The sequence below is a fragment of the Macrobrachium nipponense genome, chromosome 1 (genome assembly GCF_015104395.2).
Source record: "Macrobrachium nipponense isolate FS-2020 chromosome 1, ASM1510439v2, whole genome shotgun sequence".
Lineage (NCBI taxonomy): Eukaryota > Metazoa > Arthropoda > Malacostraca > Decapoda > Palaemonidae > Macrobrachium > Macrobrachium nipponense.
Genome location: NC_087200.1, coordinates 170924609 through 170946357, shown reverse-complemented (window position 1 = coordinate 170946357; position 21749 = coordinate 170924609). Strand labels below are relative to the sequence as shown.

General features: G+C 37.9%; 1 protein-coding gene across 7 annotated transcripts in view; it reads right to left on the bottom strand.

The window, feature by feature from the left end:
* Positions 1-21749, bottom strand: part of LOC135219822 (baculoviral IAP repeat-containing protein 6-like) — a gene marked incomplete at its 3' end in the record, with an annotated part of 560877 nt that overhangs the window by 23142 nt on the left and 515986 nt on the right. For all 7 annotated transcript variants that reach the window (XM_064256914.1, XM_064256918.1, XM_064256921.1 and 4 more), the window contains 3 exon segments: positions 1685-1922; positions 17830-18044; positions 21309-21543. In XM_064256914.1, coding sequence (XP_064112984.1) covers positions 1685-1922; positions 17830-18044; positions 21309-21543 — 688 coding nt within the window.

The following is a 21749-nucleotide window of genomic DNA, read 5'->3' as shown; positions in this document are numbered from 1 at the left end:
CTCTCTCTCTCTCTCTCTCTCTCTCTCATTTCATTCCCGATTTTTTAAATTACGGATGAAGCTATTGTAAACCTGTAGTACAGACATAAGCAACAAAATCGAGAAATGGCTGATTGACGTCATTTGCCGTTACTATAGGAAAAACAAAACAAAAACAGGCGAAATTGATGTTCAAAACTAGCAACATCACACTTAATGCTTATACAATCATGCATTATACCACTTTTAAACCCAATTTTGTTAATTTACAAGAAAGCATCTAAATTACATATCTACCAGCCAAGTGTAATGGCAATGAAAGTATCAATAGCTCAATCAGCCAAGATTTTGAGAATGTAAACAATATTGAATGCAAATGGCTTATGATGACAATGTTTATATTCTACAAAATACGTTCAACTTTTTCGATTTATCATTTTCTCCAGTAAATATTTATTAAACGTTTAGGCTTATAGACCTTTTCGGATTATAGAATTATGGATAGAGATCCTACTCCGGTAACTAAGTAATAACAAAAAAAGAAATCGTTCATCCTAACGTCTAATTATAGCAATTACGGTAATTGCTGTAATTAGTCGTTTTGTTTACAGTATCAAAAGTATCACTAATGATTCACTTGAATAACCTGATTTTTAACATTAATATTAGGTTACAAATGTTTTCTTTAGTGGCGATAGTTGTGACTGTAGCCAACTATTGATACAACTATCAACACTTCAAGGGTTAGCCTATCATTAAAAAATCACAGGATTTTAAGTTGTCACAGAATACCTCTTACTTTATATATTTTCAACCATCATAAGTTCAATTGTGATTCTTACCTATTAGCAGGGACTGACTGAACCACTTTTTCATATAAATCATATGATTCCTTGGGTCGGTTTCCGGATTTTTGGTTGAACTCAGATGCAACATTTACTCAAAATTTTCTGTTGAAATCCGATTATTTCAAGTTCTAATATGATAGAGGTCCGGGTCTCTACGGTATAGTATTTTCTTTGGGGAATGTTGCTATTCTTAAGTTCTTTTACAGTATAATGTTAGCTGTGACTATAATTTTGCAATATCATATAAGAAAAATTAGAATGAACATTTATAACTCGATCAGTTATCTGATAAATGTTGCTTCTCAACAAAATAGTCATGAATTGAGTTAGAAATGTTCTCTTTCAACTAGCTATCATGAGCACAGAGAATTTTTACATTTTTTATACCATGCGCATGCATATTAATGTAAGTTCACATCACGGTCAATACTACATATATGCAATGAATAATGAGTACTTAATAATCTAAAAGGGTTATTACCCCTTCTTATGTATGTATTACCAACCGTTAGGTAGTATAATCCATGGATAAATGCAAAGCAATGTCAATCTTGCACCCTTCTTTTTTTTTTTTATCTCTTTAACTACATCAGCCTACCTTAAGTTTACATTATCCTATGTTCACTGACACTAACACAAAATCGTATCACTTCGGATTCCTTCTATCCTTTTACTGAAATTCATTCACTTTATAGAATTACCATTATAATATTTGAATGTAAAATAATCTCCTATGACTTGAGTTATTCAGATTTACTCAAAACACTTTACCATGATTGTGATTCATATAAAACATTACTTGTGATTAAATAATAATCTCCTTATTACTTAAGTAAAGTACAGCATTTATCACTCACCTGGATTTATATATTGGGCTAACAAGCGCACAAGCCAAACTACATGTTCCTCCTCCACTTTTTGTCTGACTAGCGCTTGTTCTACATCCCAACTTTGTGTTGTACTTCCTGTGCCATAACCAGTACCTTTGGCCCAATAGTGACACCTATCTCCTTCTCCTCGATGAACACCAATAGTATCACGGGTGTCTACGCATGTGGCTCTTGTTGTAGCTACCACTAACCCAATAGGAACATTCTGGTATAAAAGAAAAGAAAATTTTTTAACTATAAGAAACAACTGTGTTCATAAACTCTTACAAACAAAACTTAATGGTATCATCCCTAATATTTTTAATTCAAATTATGAGGAAATACTGTAAAGTCAAACTTCACCAAACTAGTTGTTATGATGCTCCAGACACATTTTCCTGGTTTTGTTTATAGTAATGTTTGTGGAACCTATCTATAAATTATTTGTGGGAAAACTCACCCATTTGCAGATTTTTTGTTGAGCAGTATTGTGAATTTTCATATCATTTTTGTGATTAAATACTGAACTGTACCTAAATATACATTTTATAAAATAATTATTTACAGTACTGATTTTCAAATATTAATATTCAGTTTAAGAAGATTACATAACATGAAATAATAAAAATATTTCTCTCTCTTACTGTGATGAGAGAAATTTTATGCATATGTAATACGTACGTATGCTTATTTGTTTTGTATAATAAATAACTGATTTACATACTTATTCTCAAATATTAATATCACTTTTCAAATATTAATATAGGCTATTAATATGAATGTAAAGAAAATACAGTTGACTCCGCATACTCATGGGGGATGGGTACCAGAGCCACCGCAAATACTTAAAACCCTTTTCAAAAAGCTTAGAACTACCTTTTTTTGATAGTTAAAATACCATACCCCAAAAATCTCTCAAGCCTATACCTGAGTATTTTAATACTTTATCTATCACAAAAAGTGCATTTAGTCATGAAAATACAGAATTTGTGAATTAAGAGTAATTTCCATGAATAATGGGTATACATTATTTACAACAATTCGGAGTTACGGCAACATGAAGAGATAAAAAAAACAATAAAATGAAAATAAAAATATTGACAATGGTGGCCAAGAGAAAGGCTATTAAGTGCCAATGATCTAGCCTAGCATATGTTTTGAAAACCTTAAAATCTATGGGTAAAACAATAAATAAGGCTTTAATATACTTTATAAAGAAAAGCTATACAAGTGAACCTCTTAAAGTCACCATTCTATGGTCTGGAAACTCCCCTAGTTGGCTTGATTAGACTGCCATTAGTTCGTTGTGCGGCCGAACGGGTGGCGCCACGATAGTTTACAACTTCAAGAAAGCAAAAAACATGCCGTATCTCCTTTGTTTTAGTGAGAATAATTCTTTGTAATGAAAAAAAAGTGTGAATTCTTAGTAATGAAAAGAAAGTGTGTGATGTCAAATACGTTTTTTTATATTAACTTGAAAATAAATATTTTCATAAATTAAGAAGTCTCTACCAAGTCATACCTTTTAACCCTTAAACGCCGAAGAGGTATTTAAAAAATCGTCTCCCGTATGCCAGCGGCGTTCGCGAGTGAGCGCCGAAGCAGAAAAAGTTTTTTTTTTTCTAAATCACAGCATGCTCAGTTTTCAAGATTAAGAGTTCATTTTTGGCTCCTTTTTTTGTCATTGCCTGAAGTTTAGCATGCAACCATCAGAAATGAAAAAAAAAATATCATTATCATATATAAATATTGGGATAGTATATGACAGCGCGAAAAAAATTTCATATATAATTGTATACAAATCGCGCTGTGAGCAAAACAGTTAAAGCTAACGAGTTAATTTTTTTTCGTTGTATTGTACACTAAATTGCGATCATTTTGGTATATAACACATTGTAAAACGATCAAAGCAACACAGAGAAAATATTATCATAAAATGATGCATGAATTTGTAACGCACGGACGTAAAAAAAAAGCCATTTTAAAAAATTCACCATAAATTGAAATATTGTGCTAGAGACTTCCCGTTTGTTGCAAAATAAAGGTAATTGATTGAATAATACTAGACTGTAAGTGTTGTAGCTTACAATTGCAGTTTTTGACCATTTCAGTCGAGTTAAAGTTGACCGAAGGACGAAATTTTTCTATTTATGGTTATATGAAAATATTTCAAAACTGAAAAAAGCTACAACCATGGGTTGTTTTTAGTTTAATTCTACACAAAATTGCGCACATTTTCATATATAAAACTTTATGTAATGGCTAATTTAAAATGGTGCAAACATTACGACAATCGGACAAAAAAATTTATGATTTTTTCGGAAGAGTTCCCATACGGACGTAAGGAAAAAGTTTATTTCATAAATTCACCATAAATCGAAATATTGTGTTAGAGACTTCCAATTTGTTGCAAAATAAAGGTAAATGATTGAATATTACTAGAATGTAATAGTTTAGCTATTACAAAATTGCGCTTGTATTTTACCATTTTCGGTCCGCAGTCAAAGTTGAACACCAAAGTTGCAAATTTTGGCACAGTCGTTATTTTTATTATGAAAATATTTTTCAAAAACTTGATGAAAGCTACAACCATGGGTTGTTTTTAGTTGTATTCTACATGAAATTGTGCACATTTTCATATATAAAACTTTATGTAACGGCTAATTTAAAATGGTGCAAACATTACGACAATCGGACAAAAAAAAATTTATGATTTTTTTTGGAAGAGTTACCACGCGGACATAAGGAAAATGTTTTTTTTCATAAATTCACCATATATCAAAATATTGTGCTAGAGACTTCCAATTTGTTGCAAAATAAAGGTAAATGATTGAATATTACTGGAATATAAGAGATTTAGCTTACAATTGCGTTTTTTTACCGTTTCGGTGGAGTCAAAGTTGACCGAAGGTTAATAATATTTTGGCACATCATCATTTATATGAAAATATTTCAAAACTGATAAAAGCTACAACCATGGGTTGTTTTTAGTTGTATTCTAAATGAAAGTGTGCACATTTCCATATATAACACTTTATGTAACAGCTAATTTAAAATGGTGCAAACATTACATTAATCAGACGAAAAAATTTATGATTTTTTTTGGAAGAGTTCCCATGCGGACGTAAGGAAAAAGATTTTTTCATAAATTCACCATAAATCGAAATATTGTGCTAGAGACTTCCAATTTGTTACAAAATGAAGGTAAATGATTGAATATTACTAGAATATAAGTGTTTTAGCTTACAATTGTGTTTTTCAACCATTTCGGTAGAGTCAAAGTTGACCAAAGGTTGAAATTTTGGCACTTATCGTTATTTATATGAAAATATTTCAAAATTGATAAAAGCTACAACAATAAGTTGTTTTTGGTTGTATTCTAAATGAAATTACGCACATTTTCATATATAATACTCCATGTAAAGGCTAATATAAAATGGTGCAAAAATTATGTCAAAGTGAAAAAATAATTTCTGAGATGTGTCGCTGATGCTTTTTAGTGCGAGAAGAAAGAAATTCGCGCTTGGGCGCCTGGGTAACGATTGTAAACAAAACAACGCCTTGATCCGTGAGCTCCCAGCATCCCCCAAGGTGCGCGATTCAAAAGTTTTCGCCTAGTAGGCCTATAACTATTTTTCCACAACTTTAAAAAAAAACTTTTTTTATATCGACATACCATACGTCCAATCGGCACCCAACAGACAATTTATATCGACATTTAATATGTCCAATCGGCGTTACAGGGTTAATAAAAACAATGAGACATTTGGCATGCACGAATTCCTTACTCTTAGTTTGCTTGAAAGACTTACATGTAATACAGTTTGATAATTTTTTATATAACTGTGTATTTATATACATATTTGATATGTCACCCATGAGATCAGATGACACTAGAGGTAAGAGGTGCAAGCATAAATCTTTATCAATGCTAGAAAATGCTTATCCCCATAGCGAATAGTTTAGTGTTCACTTTCCTCAATCGATGGCATTGTGCTTTGTTTACATTTTGATGGTGACATGCAAATGCCCCGTGATCGCCAAAATTCATTCATTATTTTTTCATCTCACTACTCTACAATAAAAATAAATGATGAAGAAACTAATAGCGATAATTATGAAATACCAAATTTAGAATATAAAAGTCACTGCTAAATAATGTGCAGATTCTGAGAAGAGTTTAGCACTGTATTGACTTACTAGTAAGCTAACTCGGGAATGTAGTCTAAATGTGTTAAATAAAGTCTCTCTCTCTCTCTCTCTCTCTCTCTCTCTCTCTCTCTCTCTCTCTCTCTCAGGTTAAAATGTATAAAATGTAAGATGTGTTTGTGTGTATCTTGACATACTGACTGCAAGGGTAGAAATGTTGCCATTCTGTGGTCAAATAAATATTGCTACTTGGTGGTCAAATACCCTACGAATGACTGAAAAACTCTCTCTCTCTCTCTCTCTCTCTCTCTCTCTCTCTCTCTCTCTCTCTCTCTCTCTCTCTCTCTCTCTCTCTCTATGCCAAAATGGAAGTTGCTCCTTCCTTCATCTTTAGCTCAAGGGCAAGCTTTTTGGTTTCGAGAAAATAGGTCTCCCTCTTCGACTTCTAAGCAAATGCATACATGATGCAGACGATCAGAATGCACTTCGCAGATCTGAATAATACATATAGGGTAATGATGATGATACCAATCATTCATACACGCTGTGCTACGTTGTCACAAATGCGTGATGCAGAGCCTTACGTCTTAGCTAATGGCTGAGCAAAAGCCTCAGAATACACTTAACAGATCTGAATAATATGTATGGCGATGATGATGATACTGATCATTCAGAATACACTTCGCAGATCTGAATAACATGTATGATGATGGTGATGATACCAATCATTCATACACACTGTGCTATGTCACAAATGCGTGAGGAAGAGCCTTCCGTCTTAGCTAATGGCTGGGCAGGAAATATTTCTCTCGCATTCTCCCTTGGACGAATAATAGTTTTTTCCCCCCAAGCATTCCCCCCAACCCTTCTCTCAGATACCAGCAAACCTCACCCCCAACACCTAAAATACTTGAGAGACAATAGATTTGATGTGTTTTGTGGCGCATGACTCACAGACTTTGAATGGCTTTGTAGATACAGAAAATCTATTTTTGAGAACTAGCGACCACATAAAAGGGGAATTGCACAATTCGAACACGCATAATTCGGGACCGGACTGTAAAGGTAAATCATGATGAATTAGTTCATTATAAAGACACTATCAAATAGAATCTTAGGGACTTTAGTAAAATGAGAGTAAACATCAAAACTAACAAACCTATCAGTGGGGCAAAAGTAATTTTGTTTATAAATTAAATCTAGTGAATTATATATGTGAGAATCGGAGATAGTTCCAAGTAACATGGACAAAAGCTTGGTAGTTTGTTTGTTTGTTTGTTTGAATGGTGTTTTTACGTTGCATGGAACCAGTGGTTATTCAGCAACGGGACCAACGGCTTTACGTGACTTCCGAACCACGTCGAGAGTGAACTTCTATCACCAGAAATACACATCTCTCACTCCTCAATGGAATGGCCGAGAATCGAACCCGCGACCACCGAAGTGAGAGGCAAACACCAAACCAACCATGCCACTGAGGCGCTTAAAGCTTGGTAGTATATCTTGAAAGTTAATATGTATATGTATTGAGAAAATGTGGTGACAACAGGCTGCATAGGATTATTTTCTGTGTTTTTACTAATCCGTACAAGTAAGGTAATGTGGGAAATTTTACTGGGAACTGACCATTAGTTTTTTTTTTATTATCTTTAAAGGATTTTTTTTTCACTGCTAATAAAATTTTTCAACTTGATCAGGGGATTTTTTAAAAGTTTGAAGTAGGTTGTATCATCATCCATTAAGGCATGCATATGGGCAGGTCCATACAATACCTTTAATTATGTCAACATGATTTTCAGGAATGATGCAATTGACAAATAGACCCTCTGCTTTCCCAGGAAGTGTATGTTCTGGGTTTACATCACCAAAAGGGCAAAATGGTAAAAATTGTAAGGTTTTTTATGTAAAGCTCAATCAATATGTAGGTAACGTCATTTTCAAGACATCCAAAGGATTAAAAGTAAGGTTTACTTACAATTTTTGACGATGTCTTGTGTTACGCCAGTGGGGATTGCAAGGTGAAGCCCCTACTTGTCTATCATTCCGAGACTCCTTGAGCCTTCAAGGCCCACAAAGTGCTTAAGGAGAAGCTTCCAGTGATGTGGAGGGCTAATGTGAAAGCCTGGGTAACGAGACTTTTGTTCACCGAGTGGGTAAATCTGTGCTTCAGCCCGACAGTGAAGAAATTCTTGGAAGAGAAGCGCCTCCCTCTGAAATGTCTGCTGGTGTTGGACAATGCCCCTGCTCACCCTCCTGGCCTCGAGGAAGATATCCTAGCAGAGTATTCGTTTATCAGGGTTCTTTATCTTCTGCCTAACACCATGCCTCTCCTCCAGCCCATGGACCAGCAAGTGATATCGAACTTCAAGAAGCTGTATACGAAACATCTTTTCAAGATATGTTTTGACACCACCGATAGCACAAACCTCACCTTGCGTGAATTTTGGAAGGAACATTTCGATATTGTAATATGCATCCGACTCATCAACCAAGCTTGGCAGGTTTCGAGGCGAACCTTGAATTCCTCATGGAGGAAACTCTGGCCTGATGTCGTATCCGCCCGAGAATTCGAGGGATTCGACGTGGGCGAAGCTGGTGCTGCAGATTAACCCTTAAACGCCGAAGCGATAAAAATCAAAACCTCTCCCGAATGCCGGGGCCGGTTTGGAGTGAGCGCGGAAGCGGAAAAAATAATTTTTTCAAAAAATTACAGCGAGCTTAGTTTTGAAGATTAAGAGTTCATTTTTGGCTCCTTTTTTTTGTCATTGCCTGAAATTTAGTATGCAACCATCAGAAATGATAAAAATTATCATAATCATATATAAATAATGCGATATATGATAGCGCAAAAATGAAATTTCATATATAATTGTATTCAAATCGTGCTGTGCGCAAAACGGTTAAAGGTAACAAGTTACTTTTTTTTTTTTAATGTAAACTAAATTGCAATCTTTTTGGTATATAACACATTGTAAAACGATAAAAGCAACACTGAGAAAATATTATCACAAAAGATGTATGAATTCGTAACGCACGGACGTAAAAAAATATATATTTTTAAAATTCACGATAAATCTAAATATTGTTATAGAGACTTCGAATTTGTTTCAAAATGAAGTTAAATGATGGAATATTATGATACTGTAAGAGTTTTAGCTTACAATTGCAGTTTTCTACCATTTCGGATGAGTTAAAGTTGACCAAATGTCAAAATTATTTTATAAATCTTTTTTTATATGCAATTATTTCGGAAATTAGAAAAGCTACAAGCTTCAAATATTTTTCCTTTTATTCTACATGAAATTGCGCACATTTTCATATATAAAACTCTATGAAATGCCTAATATGAAATGGAGCAAATTTTCCGAGAATGCGATGTACGCAATTCGGAGATTTATGGCGGAGAATCCGCACACGGAGGGAAGGAAAGTTTTTTTCATAAATTCACCATAAATCGAAATATTGTGCTAGACTTCCAATTTGTTGCAAAATGAAGGTAAATGATTGAATATTACTAAAATATAAGAGTTTTAGCTTACAATTGCGTTTTTCGACCATTTCGGTAGAGTCAAAGTTGACCGAACATGGTTTTTTTTCTATTTATCGTGATTTATATGCAAATATTTCGAAAATGAGAAAAGCGACAACCTTCAATTATTTTTCGTTGTATTCTACATGAAATTGCGCACATTTTCATATATAAAACTTTATGTAACGGCTAATATAAAATGGTGCAAACATTACCACAATCACACGTATGATTTTTTCGGAAGAGTTACCGCGCGGACGTAAGGAAAAAGTTTTTTCATAAATTCACCATAAATCGAAATATTGTGCTAGAGACTTCCAATTTGTTACAAAATGAAGGTAAATGATTGAATATTACTAAAATATAAGAGTTTTAGCTTACAATTGCGTTTTTCGACCATTTCGGTAAAGTCAAAATTGACCGAAGGTTGAAAATTTGTCACTTATCTTTTATATGAAAATATTTCAAAACTGATAAAAGCTATAATCATGAGTATTTTTTCGTTGCATTTTAAATGAATGCGCACATTTTCAGATATAATACTTCATGTAACGGATAATTTAGAACGGTACAAAAATTATGTCAAAGTGACGAAATAATTTTTGAGATGTGTCACTGATACTTTTTAGTGCGATAAGAAAGAAATTCGCGCTTGCACGCCTGCGTAACGATTGTAAACAAAACAACGCCTTGATCCGTGAACTCCCAGCATCCCCCAAGGCGCGTGATTCATAAGTTTTCGGCTGGTAGGCCTATAAGTATTTTTCCGCGAATTAAAAAAAAAAAACTTTTTTGAGTCGACGTATGGTACGTCCATTCGGCATACGGGGGACATTTTGACTCGACGTTTAATACATCCATTCGGCGTTTAAGGGTTAAGGAACAGTTGATGATCCTGAAACTGTTTCGCAACCAGATCTTGACGAGATCGTTGCACTCGGTAAGTCCATGGGGCTGGTCGTCGACAAGGACGACATCAATGACCTTCTCGAGGAGCACCAAGAGGAGCTTACGACGGATGACCTGAAGGATTTGGAGGCCATGCAACATAACGTCGTTCAAGAAAAGTTCTCTAGCAGCGGCGAGGAGGAGGACGACAACTCTATGACAACGGCAGAAATTAAGGATGTTCTAGCTGCTTTTCATAAGGTGCAATCATTCGTAGAAAAGAGACACCCCGAAAAGGCTTACACAGGTCGTATGCTTGCACAGTTCAATGATGTTTGCCCGAGTTGTTTCAGGAACATTGTCAAAAGCAGGCAGAAGCAATCTTCCTTGGATAGTTATTTTTTAAAGTCTTTAGTAGGAGTAAGCAAAAAGGAAGAACCAAGTGATACTACGAAAAAACAGAAAGTTGAAGTAATGAAGAAAATGAAATTTTGTAAAGAAAAAAAAAAAAAAAAAAAATGTAAAGTATAAAAAGTAAAAAACAAAAAATGTAAAAATAAAAAAAAGACAAAATAAAAATTAATTTTAAGTTTTTTGTAAAGTTAAGTGTTACAGTTTTGTCAATGTTTCGTAAAGTTTAGTTTAGGTTTTCCCGACATTTTTTTCTGTGTTTCGTAAAGTTAAGTGTACGTATCTGCCGTTTGTCCTCCTCTTCTGTCGCCACTTTCGGAGATAGCCTCACTCGAAAGGTAAGCTTCCACATTTTACTACATATGTACGTATGTACGTACAGTATTTCTTGTATACCATGTACACTAATACACTTTATTTACAGGTAGTATGTTGTACATATTAGCAGTACGTATTAAGTTAGGCATTGAACGGTCCAAATTGTTGTAGTATTTCATTGTTTATAGGTCAATTTAGCTTTATTATGAAATTTACTGGGGTGTTTTTGGAGGGCTTGGAACGGATTAGCCATTTTACATGTCACATGCGGTTCAAGATACGAAAAACTCATGATACGAAGTCCGCCTCGGAAAGGATTAATTTCGTATCTTGAGGTACCACTGTAACTCTATTTGGAGAAAGCTAACTTAGTAAATAGTGTTGCATTATCATAAGCTACAGTATCACAGCCAAGCTGACTAAACAACTTTGCAAAGACCAGCCAGAGGTCTCCCCAATTTGCCTGGATCTTTGAAATATATTGTTATGATACAATAAAGTTTGTTCATACTTACCTGGCAGATATATATATAGCTGTATTTTCTGAAGTCCGACAGAATTTTAAAAACTTCCGACACATGCAGTGGTCGGCCAGGTGGTTAGTACCCATTCCCGCCGCTGGGAGGCGGGTATCAGGAACCATTCCCATTTTCTATTCATAATTTTTATTTCCACTGTCCCCTGAGGGGAGGTGGGTGGGTACTTGATTATATATATCTGCCAGGTAAGTATGAACAAACTTTATTGTATCATAACAATATCATTTTGTTCATGAAACTTACCTGTCAGATATATATATAGCTGAATCCCACCTTTGGAGGTGGGAAGGGACAGAATAGAAGGATTTTGGGAAACAAATGCATGCAGATGATTTACATCTTGGTTCCACCTGTTAGCATAGCTGGCTTCGTGGTTACTGCCACGTAAGTCTGCTTGTGCTACTAGAGTTGCCAGCGAGGTAGAGACCTATATGGCTGGTGCACTCCAGATGATCTGTCAACAGGGGCGAGACCACGACGTGACTAGACCATATTGACCATACCATGAGGGCTAAGAAGTAAAATAAATATATATATATAATAATATATATATCACCACCTGACCAACCTAGCCAAAGTTAAGGTGTGTTAACTAAGGCTTAAGAGTTAAGAAGTCGCCGTTGTCGGCGACTCAACAACTAAATTAAGAGCTCTTCCTAACCATTTTCTACAGGATAGGATGAGTGGTACTTCTTGCCCCCAAGATTGTGTCTGCATGACACACCCGTATGGCCCTAGCGAGCAGCAGATCTCATATGCCATCTTCACATCTCGCAGGGAGTGTGAAGTGAACACAGAGTTGCTTCGCTAAAACATGGTACTCAGGATGTTGCTGAGTGCCATGCTCTGTTGAAATGCTTCCGAGGCCGCGCCCTCACCTCGTGAGCATTCAGATAAAAAGATTTCAAATCTTTGTGCAAACACAATGAAGGAGCATTTTTGAAAGAACTCCTTAACACTAAAGCCAGGCTGTTCTTCGATATGGGCAAGTCTGGTCTTTTTCGGAACACTGCAGATTGCCCGATTGACTTCGACTTTCTTGAGTTTTATGTAGATAAAACTTGAGAGACCCGACAGGGCACAGGACTCTCTCTGGCTCCTGCCCACTAACTTGTGCCATCCTTGCTTCCAAGCTCCTGGCCCAAGGACAAAACGGGTTACCATTCTTAGGCCACAACGGAAGGGTTAGAGAGCACACCGCCTTGTGTTCTCTAAAGCCAAAACTTGTGACGATGGCTTAAAATCTCACTAACCCTCTTTGTCGTATCTATGGGTGGTTAGAAGAAGGCCTTCCTGATACATGCAAGAAGTTAACAGGTAGGAGAGGTTCGAATGCTTTGACATCAAGAACTTCAGACTACGTCTAAGTTCCATATTGAAAGCTTCGATCTGGACATGCACAGTCAGTCCGTCTGTACTAAAGTCAGGTGACCGACCAGTTGACCAGTCAGACGAATCAAGGACAGCAAGGCTGTACCCTGAAGACCATAAGGCACTATTCTTCGCTGAAGGATGAGTGTCTGGACTGCCTGGGCGATTCAATCTAAGCAAACCTTGGGGTGTATCAAACGCAACCCAACGTCGTCAGCGAATCAACTCCTGACTCGAGCTTTCTGGTGCCAGGAGAAAGGAGCGAGGAGCAAAAAGGCGATTCAGTCCCGAAGGAAGAATGCCTGACAGTCCAACCTGGTCTCATGTTACACGATCATCGGGGGTGTATAAACGCAACCGACTTCGTCAACAAGAAACTCAGGGCTACTATATGTCGCCTGATCTCGCACGAGTGTCTGACTCCGAGAAAACAGGTGAGACAAAAAGTAGATGGTGAGTGAGGTTCGAGATTCCACAGAACTCAAAGATCGTGAAGGGCTTTGTTGTTTGACAGACGCAAATCTCTGAGCCCAAAGGCCGTCAACAACATATTTGCGTATTCTTTAATAGTTGTGACTGCCAGCTTATCCCATTCTTCAGACGGAAATGGAAGACGGTAATCTTATTCCTGTCAACATCTCGATAGCCTGAACGTAGTCAAGACTCAGAGCGGAGAGGTTATAGGTACCTTTCGAGTTAGAGTAGACCGACTCTCTCGGAAAAGGTCCTTGGAAAGTGAACTAGGAAGTATGTGACCTCTGTGAATCCAGGATCCTGAAGGCCAACATGGGGCGATCAGCGTCATTGTCGCTCCCTGTGACGTCATAAATCCTCTTATTACATTCTAAGCGATTGAAAAAAGGGGAAAAGAGACTAAATATCCATCCCCGTTCAATATCATAGGATGGCGTTTAATGGTACCGATCCCGGATCGAGAATAAGGGAGCAGAGAAGAAGAAGCCTCTTCGTCCTCAACATATCGAAGAGAAGAATGAAAGGGCGTCCCTAAAGTCTCCACAACTCTCAACTTACTTCTAAAGAAAGATTCCACTCAGAAGTCAATAGTTGCTGCCGTCGATCGAGACGATTCGTACGGACTTTTGCAATCCGGTAACGAACCTCTAGAGGATCGTTACATTCTACGCCTGTTGTTATAATAGGCTTTCTCGTAAACTCGAACAGGGACCGAGAGAAGATACTTCTTAAGATATGAGAGAGCTGTGGAATATCAGAGTTGATTTGGACCACTGGTTCCCAAAACTCGTTACGAGGACTGGAGGGACTACCGAATCGCTTTTACTTCTTTCAGATTAATATCCAGGACATCTGAAACCCTATCCAGATGTCCGGCACCTTCTTTCTATCACCTCAGGTGATAAACGCACTGAGAGATGTTCAGAATCATTCCTAGATCTTGAATATTATTTCAGTTTCCCGGTAGGAAAAAACTGTGGTCTGAATTGCAGTCTATTCGGGGAAACAAACTTCTTCAGGAAGGAAATGGTCCCCAGCAAGCTCATCCATTCCCTCCCCGAGTATGCTTACTTCCCTAATAAGGCTGCGCTTTGCCTAAGCAGGAGAGCATATAAAAGTGCAATGTTGCGGTAGACTCGTAGTTCTATTAACCAGTGCGGTAACGAGCACCGAAAGGATTAAGAGATAACTCTGTTGAACATAGTAAGGCAAAACGAATGCAACGTTTATTCATTCACGTAAGAAATCCCCTCAATCTTAGGCTAAAGTCCGTGATTGTAGGGCAGAGTTACAGTTAGTCAGTCAATCCCGCAGGAGAGACGTAACCGCCAGCACAGAGATACGGTTAGTCAGTCAATCCCGCAGGAGAGAGAGACGTAACCTACGGCGCATGACAGCGCCCGATCTGTTACTGGCTCGGTTGGACTGGAAGACAGACACAGCGTGACAGCAGCAGCCAGCAGCTTACGAACGTCGTCTCTTAACTTTATGTCTGGGTTGCCAGCTACCCTATTCTACGAAGAAAAAATAGGTCCGTTATTTTTTGAGCCGAAAGACTCTCAAGCTGGTATATTTAAGCGAAAACAGAAAACGCTAAATATATAGATGCGTTTGTGTCGTCAGAACACTACCATACAACGGTAAAAGATAAATCGGAAACTCCTGGAAGGCTGCAGGGAGTAACGATTAAATGTCCTTAAAATAGACAATAGACCTCTCGGTTGCCATCCGAAGAGGTAACTACAGCAAGCGTATATGACTTGAACCAACCAGAAGTAAAATAACGCAAGGCAAAATATGAAATTATATCACGATAAGTTTGTTCATACTTACCTGGCAGACAATATATATAGCTGAATTCGGAAATACAGCTACATACATATCTGACAGGCAAGTTTCATGAACAAAACTTAAGAGAATCGAGCAGTCAGCTCAAGCTTCTTATGTTACTGGACATAAGCGTTCATTGACGTAGTCTACAAGTCTATTTCTTGTACGAGTCTGCGAATGACGAATGAGAGCTCTTCCGAATCTTGTCAATAAGAGCTTATTCGCTTACGCAATATCAAGTTAATGAGATGTTTGTCAATGAGAACTAACCCATTTACGGGACAAAGAGATATTTTGTCAATGAGGGGATACCCACTTACTTGACAAAACGAAAGTATATTGTCAATGGGGGAAAGTCACTGAATTGACAAAACGTAATCCATGGAGTCAAGCATTTAATTTTTTCGATTCCCGTCTCAAACGAGGAAGGGGCAAGAATCCTGTTAAGAGACTGGGCTTACGGCAGGTAGAACGACGATGTTCAATTCGGCAGCGTAGTCCCGACTAGAAACTAACAAAATCTATCATCTGAAAAACCCTTTCAGATGGGCTAAAAAGCTTGCAAAATTATCCTGGGAAGAGGAAGAAACTCTCCAACCAGCTTCCTCTCCCGTATCACAACTAATGCCTGCTAAAGCTTAAAATTTATTGGCAGTATGGCAAAGGAAGTCCTGTCTTGCGCTTTCCTGAAGAGCGTCCTTTTGATGAGTGCCTTTGCAAGAATCCCACTGAACGTTGTCGAGAGTCCTGACGTGCAGGACATCGAGCCTTACATAACCCGTAACTGCCTTATCGCAAAGTCTTGACTGCGGTAGTGGCAACTTAAATTTATTGGCCGAATGGCAAAGGTTGCGGTAGAGCAAACGAGATCTTCCCTTGAGCTTTCCTTAACTCCATCCACCTATGCGAAAAGCAATATTAATTGACAGAGACCTCTTGAATTCACGAAACCCGATGTCTTGCTGGGTTTCGAAGAAGAAGTTGTCTGTTCACTTTAAACTTCCTCCGAAGCACTGCCTACTTCACATTCTTTGCAGGTGAGGTAGAAGGTATCACCGGAGGTAGAGGTAAACATCTTTAGGCCCATATCTGAAACAAGAGCTTGAAGAGTTCAACAGAAACGTTCAGCCAGGCGACACACCTGGCGTGCGCTGGTGCACGCTCGGCGTCCACTGGCGCGCTCGACTGGCGCTGCGCGGCGTCCACTGGAGCGCGCTCGGCGTCCACTGGAGCGCGCTCGGCGTCCACTGGCGCGCACTTGGCGTGCACCCGCGCGCGCCTGGAGTCCATCAGAGCGTCCCGGGCGTCCGCTCTCAAAAGCTTCCTGCTACTATGACTTCTTTTACGTATTTCTCGGTGGAAAGACGGACACGAGTTCAGGCGACGTTCGCCTTCTTACTTCTCACTGAAACGCATAACGAGAGAGAGAGAGAGGACGTGAAGCGTCCTCTTCTATAAAGCTTCTATTTAGAGGGCGCGAGTCCTTCCGAAAGCTCCAACCCCTGCATGGGGAGGACGCTTCGGAGGACGAGAAGCAATCTTTCAGGATTCGTGCACGCGCACGCACTTTGGCAGTCTGGGGATTTTCATCAGAAACTGCCGAAGGCACGCCAGATCGGTGGGGTTCCTTGTAACCCTCCTTAGGCTTTCGACATGCTCCCTCCCCGGGTCCTGGGAGTCAAGCAGAGGTCCCGGCCTAGAGGCGAAACGAGGCCGATCTGACGCACTCTCCACTACACAAGGGGTATCACTGCACTTCTGCACTTCACTTTTACTCTCTAAAGCAAGCACTTTCGATTCTAAGATACGAATCGAAAGAGTATCAGAGAAAGGGTAATTCCTCTACAGACACTGCTTAGGGCCCGAAGGCAACACTGCAGGGTTAGGAGTAACAATTACAGAAGTAGCACTTCACAGCAATGAAGGAGAGCGAGCACCTCTCGTAGACATATTCATAGCCCGTAGGCCATACTACAGGGTTAGGCAAAATAAAGTCTACAGGAAGGTTAGCAGGTTCACTACCCTGACTTTTGTTACTGATTAATTGCGTACATATGAATCATACGTCTCCCTTACGGAATAGACAAAGTCTCACACTCCTTACATGACAAATCTCAACAAAGAAGCAAGACCCATACCCCTCGTACATACCAAGTGCGGATCTACCGAAGCTTTCGGTAGCCACACCCTATCTTTGCAGACAACCCCGTCTGAAACTAGCCTAACTAGATTCAGATATTTTATGCAAAAATGAATCAAATTCAAATCAATTTAAGATAGCGTATGCCTAGCCACAAATCCCACAAATCCAAGTAAATAAATCAAAAGACAATTAGGATACTTAGCGGCAATGAAGTTTCCAAAATCCTAAGACGGAGGTACTGAAAACAGGTGTTTTCAGCACCAGCGACAGAAAAATTATGAATAGAAAATGGGAATGGTTCCTGATACCCGCCTCCCAGCGGCGGGAATGGGTACTAACCACCTGGCCGACCACTGCGTGTGTCGGAAGTTTTTAAAATTCTGTCGGACTTCAGAAAATACAGCTATATATATATCTGACAGGTAAGTTTCATGAACAAAATTATAAATAAACTTACAGGAGTTGCTATCAATATACTTACTTGGTGATATAGAGATGACACTACTTCTGGAGTATCTTGGTGTGAAAGTGCTGCTAAACATGCAAGGATTAAATGGAGGGCACCAGACTCCAAACACATTCGACGCAGTAAAAGGCCATCATCAGTAGTCAATGGTGTAGCTTCTAACAAGGATTCTAGCACCTGGAAAGGCATTGTGGCAAGAGATCCTCCAACTCCAGAACCTACAATATCTCCTGCAAATACAGCAAGAATCCATAAATTATTAGATTTACTTGGCACCACATGTATCTGGTCTCTAGAAATAATACATATGGTAGTAGCCATTACTTTTAATAAAGTATGCTTGACAGAGGGTCTTCTTCCTAAAAACATATTTAAGTCATATTTCGATTTAAAAACATTTTGTTTATTGAAAAATAACATTGTCCCATAACACTTTGCATATATATTGAAAAATAACCTTGTCCCATACAAATAGAGTATCTAGAGATTCATTTACTACACTAACTAGAAGCAAGAAAATCGCTCTGAATTAAGTATGGCAAAATAAACTTAACTGATAATCACCCTCAGCTGATTTTCAAACCACAACATTGATCGCTGGGTTTCTATTTTACAAGACAATAAGTATTATGAGAATACATAAAATATTACTGGATATGTACAGTAAAGTAAAACATAATTTTATAAAATATTCATGGAAAAGCTGCATTTTCATTATGATTGTATTTTATAATACGCTATCAATACAACATGTAATAGTACCTTGACTTATGAGCACCGCACCATATAACTTCAAGAAACAAGATTATGGATGTGCTATTTTTTGCTTTGAGAAGTGACCCAAGATTTGAGGTACGATCTGGCAGATTCTGCCATCTCCCAATGTGTCTGCATCATAAGCTAGCTTACTAACACGCCAAGCCATCTGCACTCGTTCAGTTCACACAATTACCTTCCTATCTAAGCATCTCCGTAACATTTTGCAGTAATTCTCACTTTGTTTTTTGCACTTATCAATGTAGTATTAAGGAACATTTCTTAGTTTTCATCATGGGTCCTAAGAAAATGGGTGGTGAGACCAGTGCAGCGCCGAGAAGAAAAGGACGATTACCTAGGATATGAAACGTGAAATCATAGAAAAACACGAACAAGGTGTTGTGTTAATGACTTGTGTAGTTAGTACATCCGGTTACTTCTACAATCTGTATGATTTTAAAGCAGGAAGAAACAATAAAGGATATAATAACATCAGCCCAAGGCGTTAAGATTATATCAAAGCTCCGTACCACTGTTCATGAAGAGATGGAGTTGTTGTTGGTTTGGTTAAATGAGCAGCAGCTTGCAGGAGATACCATGACCGAAAGCATCATCACCGAGAGGGCACGAAACATCTGCTGGGATTTGGTGCGGAGGGCACTAGGGAAGTGTCTTTCAAAGCCAGGAATGATAGTCACTCTTGTCATCAAGTATGGTGAGGCAACAAGCTCCAATGTGACGGTAGCTGAGGAGTTTGTTAAACACTTTTGCTGAACTAGTGGAGGCAGAAGGATATGTCCCAGGCAAGTCTTTAACTGTGACAAGACAGGGCTCTTCTGGAAAACGATGCCAAGGAGGACCTACATAACAGCAGCAGAGAAGAGCATGCTATGCCAAAAACCTTTGATGGATAACTTAACCCTTGTGATGTGTGCAAATGTGAGTGGTGACTGCAAGGTTAAGCCACTACCTTTAAGACACAAGTCACCAAGGATATCTTCATGCAGTGGGTAAACATGGTCATTGATCCTGCCATCAAAAAGTACCTCACTGAAAATAACTTACCCTTCAGAACACTTTTCATCTTCAACACTGATCTCTTGCACAGACCAAACTTCGCCAACGGCAATCCTAGAAGAATAAGTTCGACGTCCTCTTCCTTCCACCCAACACCACCCCTATCCTGCACCCCATCAACCAGCAGGTGATTACAAATTCAAAAAGCTCTTCACTAAGTTCCTCTTCAATTGCTGCTTTGAGGTTAGAGAGAGCACAAACATCACATTTCAATAGTTCTGTAAGGATCACTATATCATCATGACCTGCCTCAAAATTGTCAACATGGTCTGGCAGTGTTACAAGCAGGACCTTAAACTCTGCTTGGAAGAAGCTGTGGTCTGATGTTGTGTCCAAAAAGGCCTTTGAAGGGTTCAAATCTGAAGAGAAAGTGGTGGAGAATATTGTGTACCTCAGAGAGCCCATGGGGTAGGAAGCAGATTAAGATGACCTCATCAACGAGCACAACAGAAGAAATGAAGGACCTACAGCAGCAGGAGCATAAGGAGGTTTTGTGGGTTTTGAAGCAGGGGGAGGAGGACCCCCAATGACAGAGGAGGTTATTTGTATAAGTGAAATTAATGAAGTATTGAGAATGTGGGAGAAAATTAGTATTAATTGAAAAGAAACACCCAGAAAATGTTGTCACAGGTTGTGTGACAGAGTTGTTTAATGACTTGCTTAACTCATTTTTGCCAAATTTTGAAAGGGAGGAAGAAACAACCTCCATGGACAGGTTTTTAGTGAAAAGCTTTCCATGAGAAAGCAAGAGCGATTAAAGTGCAGCAAAAAGGCCAAAAGTCAGTGAAGAAGTTGTTTAAGTGAAGTAAATAAAATAAGAATAAAAATTATAAATTCTATTTTTTTTCTTAAAGTAGCAATTAAGTTTAGTGATAGTGTAGCATAGCATTTAAGTTACATTTAGCATAATAAAGTGTAGCATAGCAATTAAGTTAAATTTAGCAATGTAGCATTATGTGAGTAGCAAGTAAGTTCAGTTTTAAGTTCAGTTACTGATAGAGCACGACTAATAACCTCCTTAGCAATCTCCTTCCTCCAACCACCACCACCCATACCAACGTATCGCTGATCCACCTCTGCCATCATTTACATGTGATCCTCAAGGTTAAGTACATTCATTACAACCAGTTTATTTCCTTACATTCACTTTCATTATGTATTATTATTGTTTTAAACATTATTTATTTATTATAAATATATAGTACATTTTTATTAAAAAACACGTAACAATAAAAATTGGTGTTTTTTAGGGGGCTGGAACAAATTACATAATAACATTTCCATTATTTTAATGGGGAAATTAGTTTTGATATACAAGCAAATTGAGTTACAAAGTCGGTAACAGAATGTATTAATCTCATATGTCAAGGTACCACTGTATGTGAATATTACATATGCTAATTTTATATCTCATGTGTGATGCCACCCACTTAAAATTAACTTCAAATTTAGGTCCTTAAAAATTGCATGACACACAAGTATATACAGTAGTCTAACTAAATTATTAAAAAGTTAATGGCTCAGGTATATATTATAATATATTATAATATTATATATTATATATATATATATATAGATATATAAAATAATATATATATATATATATTCACTAATCAATGTAAAAACAGATATGACCTATAAATGTATTAGGTATTACTCACCACCATCGCCATCATCTGTGACACCAAGCGCTAATCTCAAAAGGCAACAGGCTTTGTGGGTGTCTTTTAATAATGTTTCTGCATATCCAGGCAATCTTAAGAACAGAGTGAAGGCTCCTAAGGCATGGGGAGGGATGGATGGAAGAGTCAGCAGACTGACAGTACTTCCTCCAACTGGTCCCGGTGAACCACTACTCCCGCCACCCATCACAAGGTAATCGAAGACATTTGCAGACTGAAATAAAATGTATGATTATTTCTTTTGAACCTAGTGAGTCATTTGGAGACTTAAATAAAATTGAGATAATTTTGTTGTGACCTAAATGTCCTCAGTTCTAATGTGAGTACTACTATATTATTCTTTCAATTTAGAAACCAATCACAGCCACTAAAAAAATTACTTGAAGTTCAGGGGTGCCTTTCTTCAAGAGTAATACATAA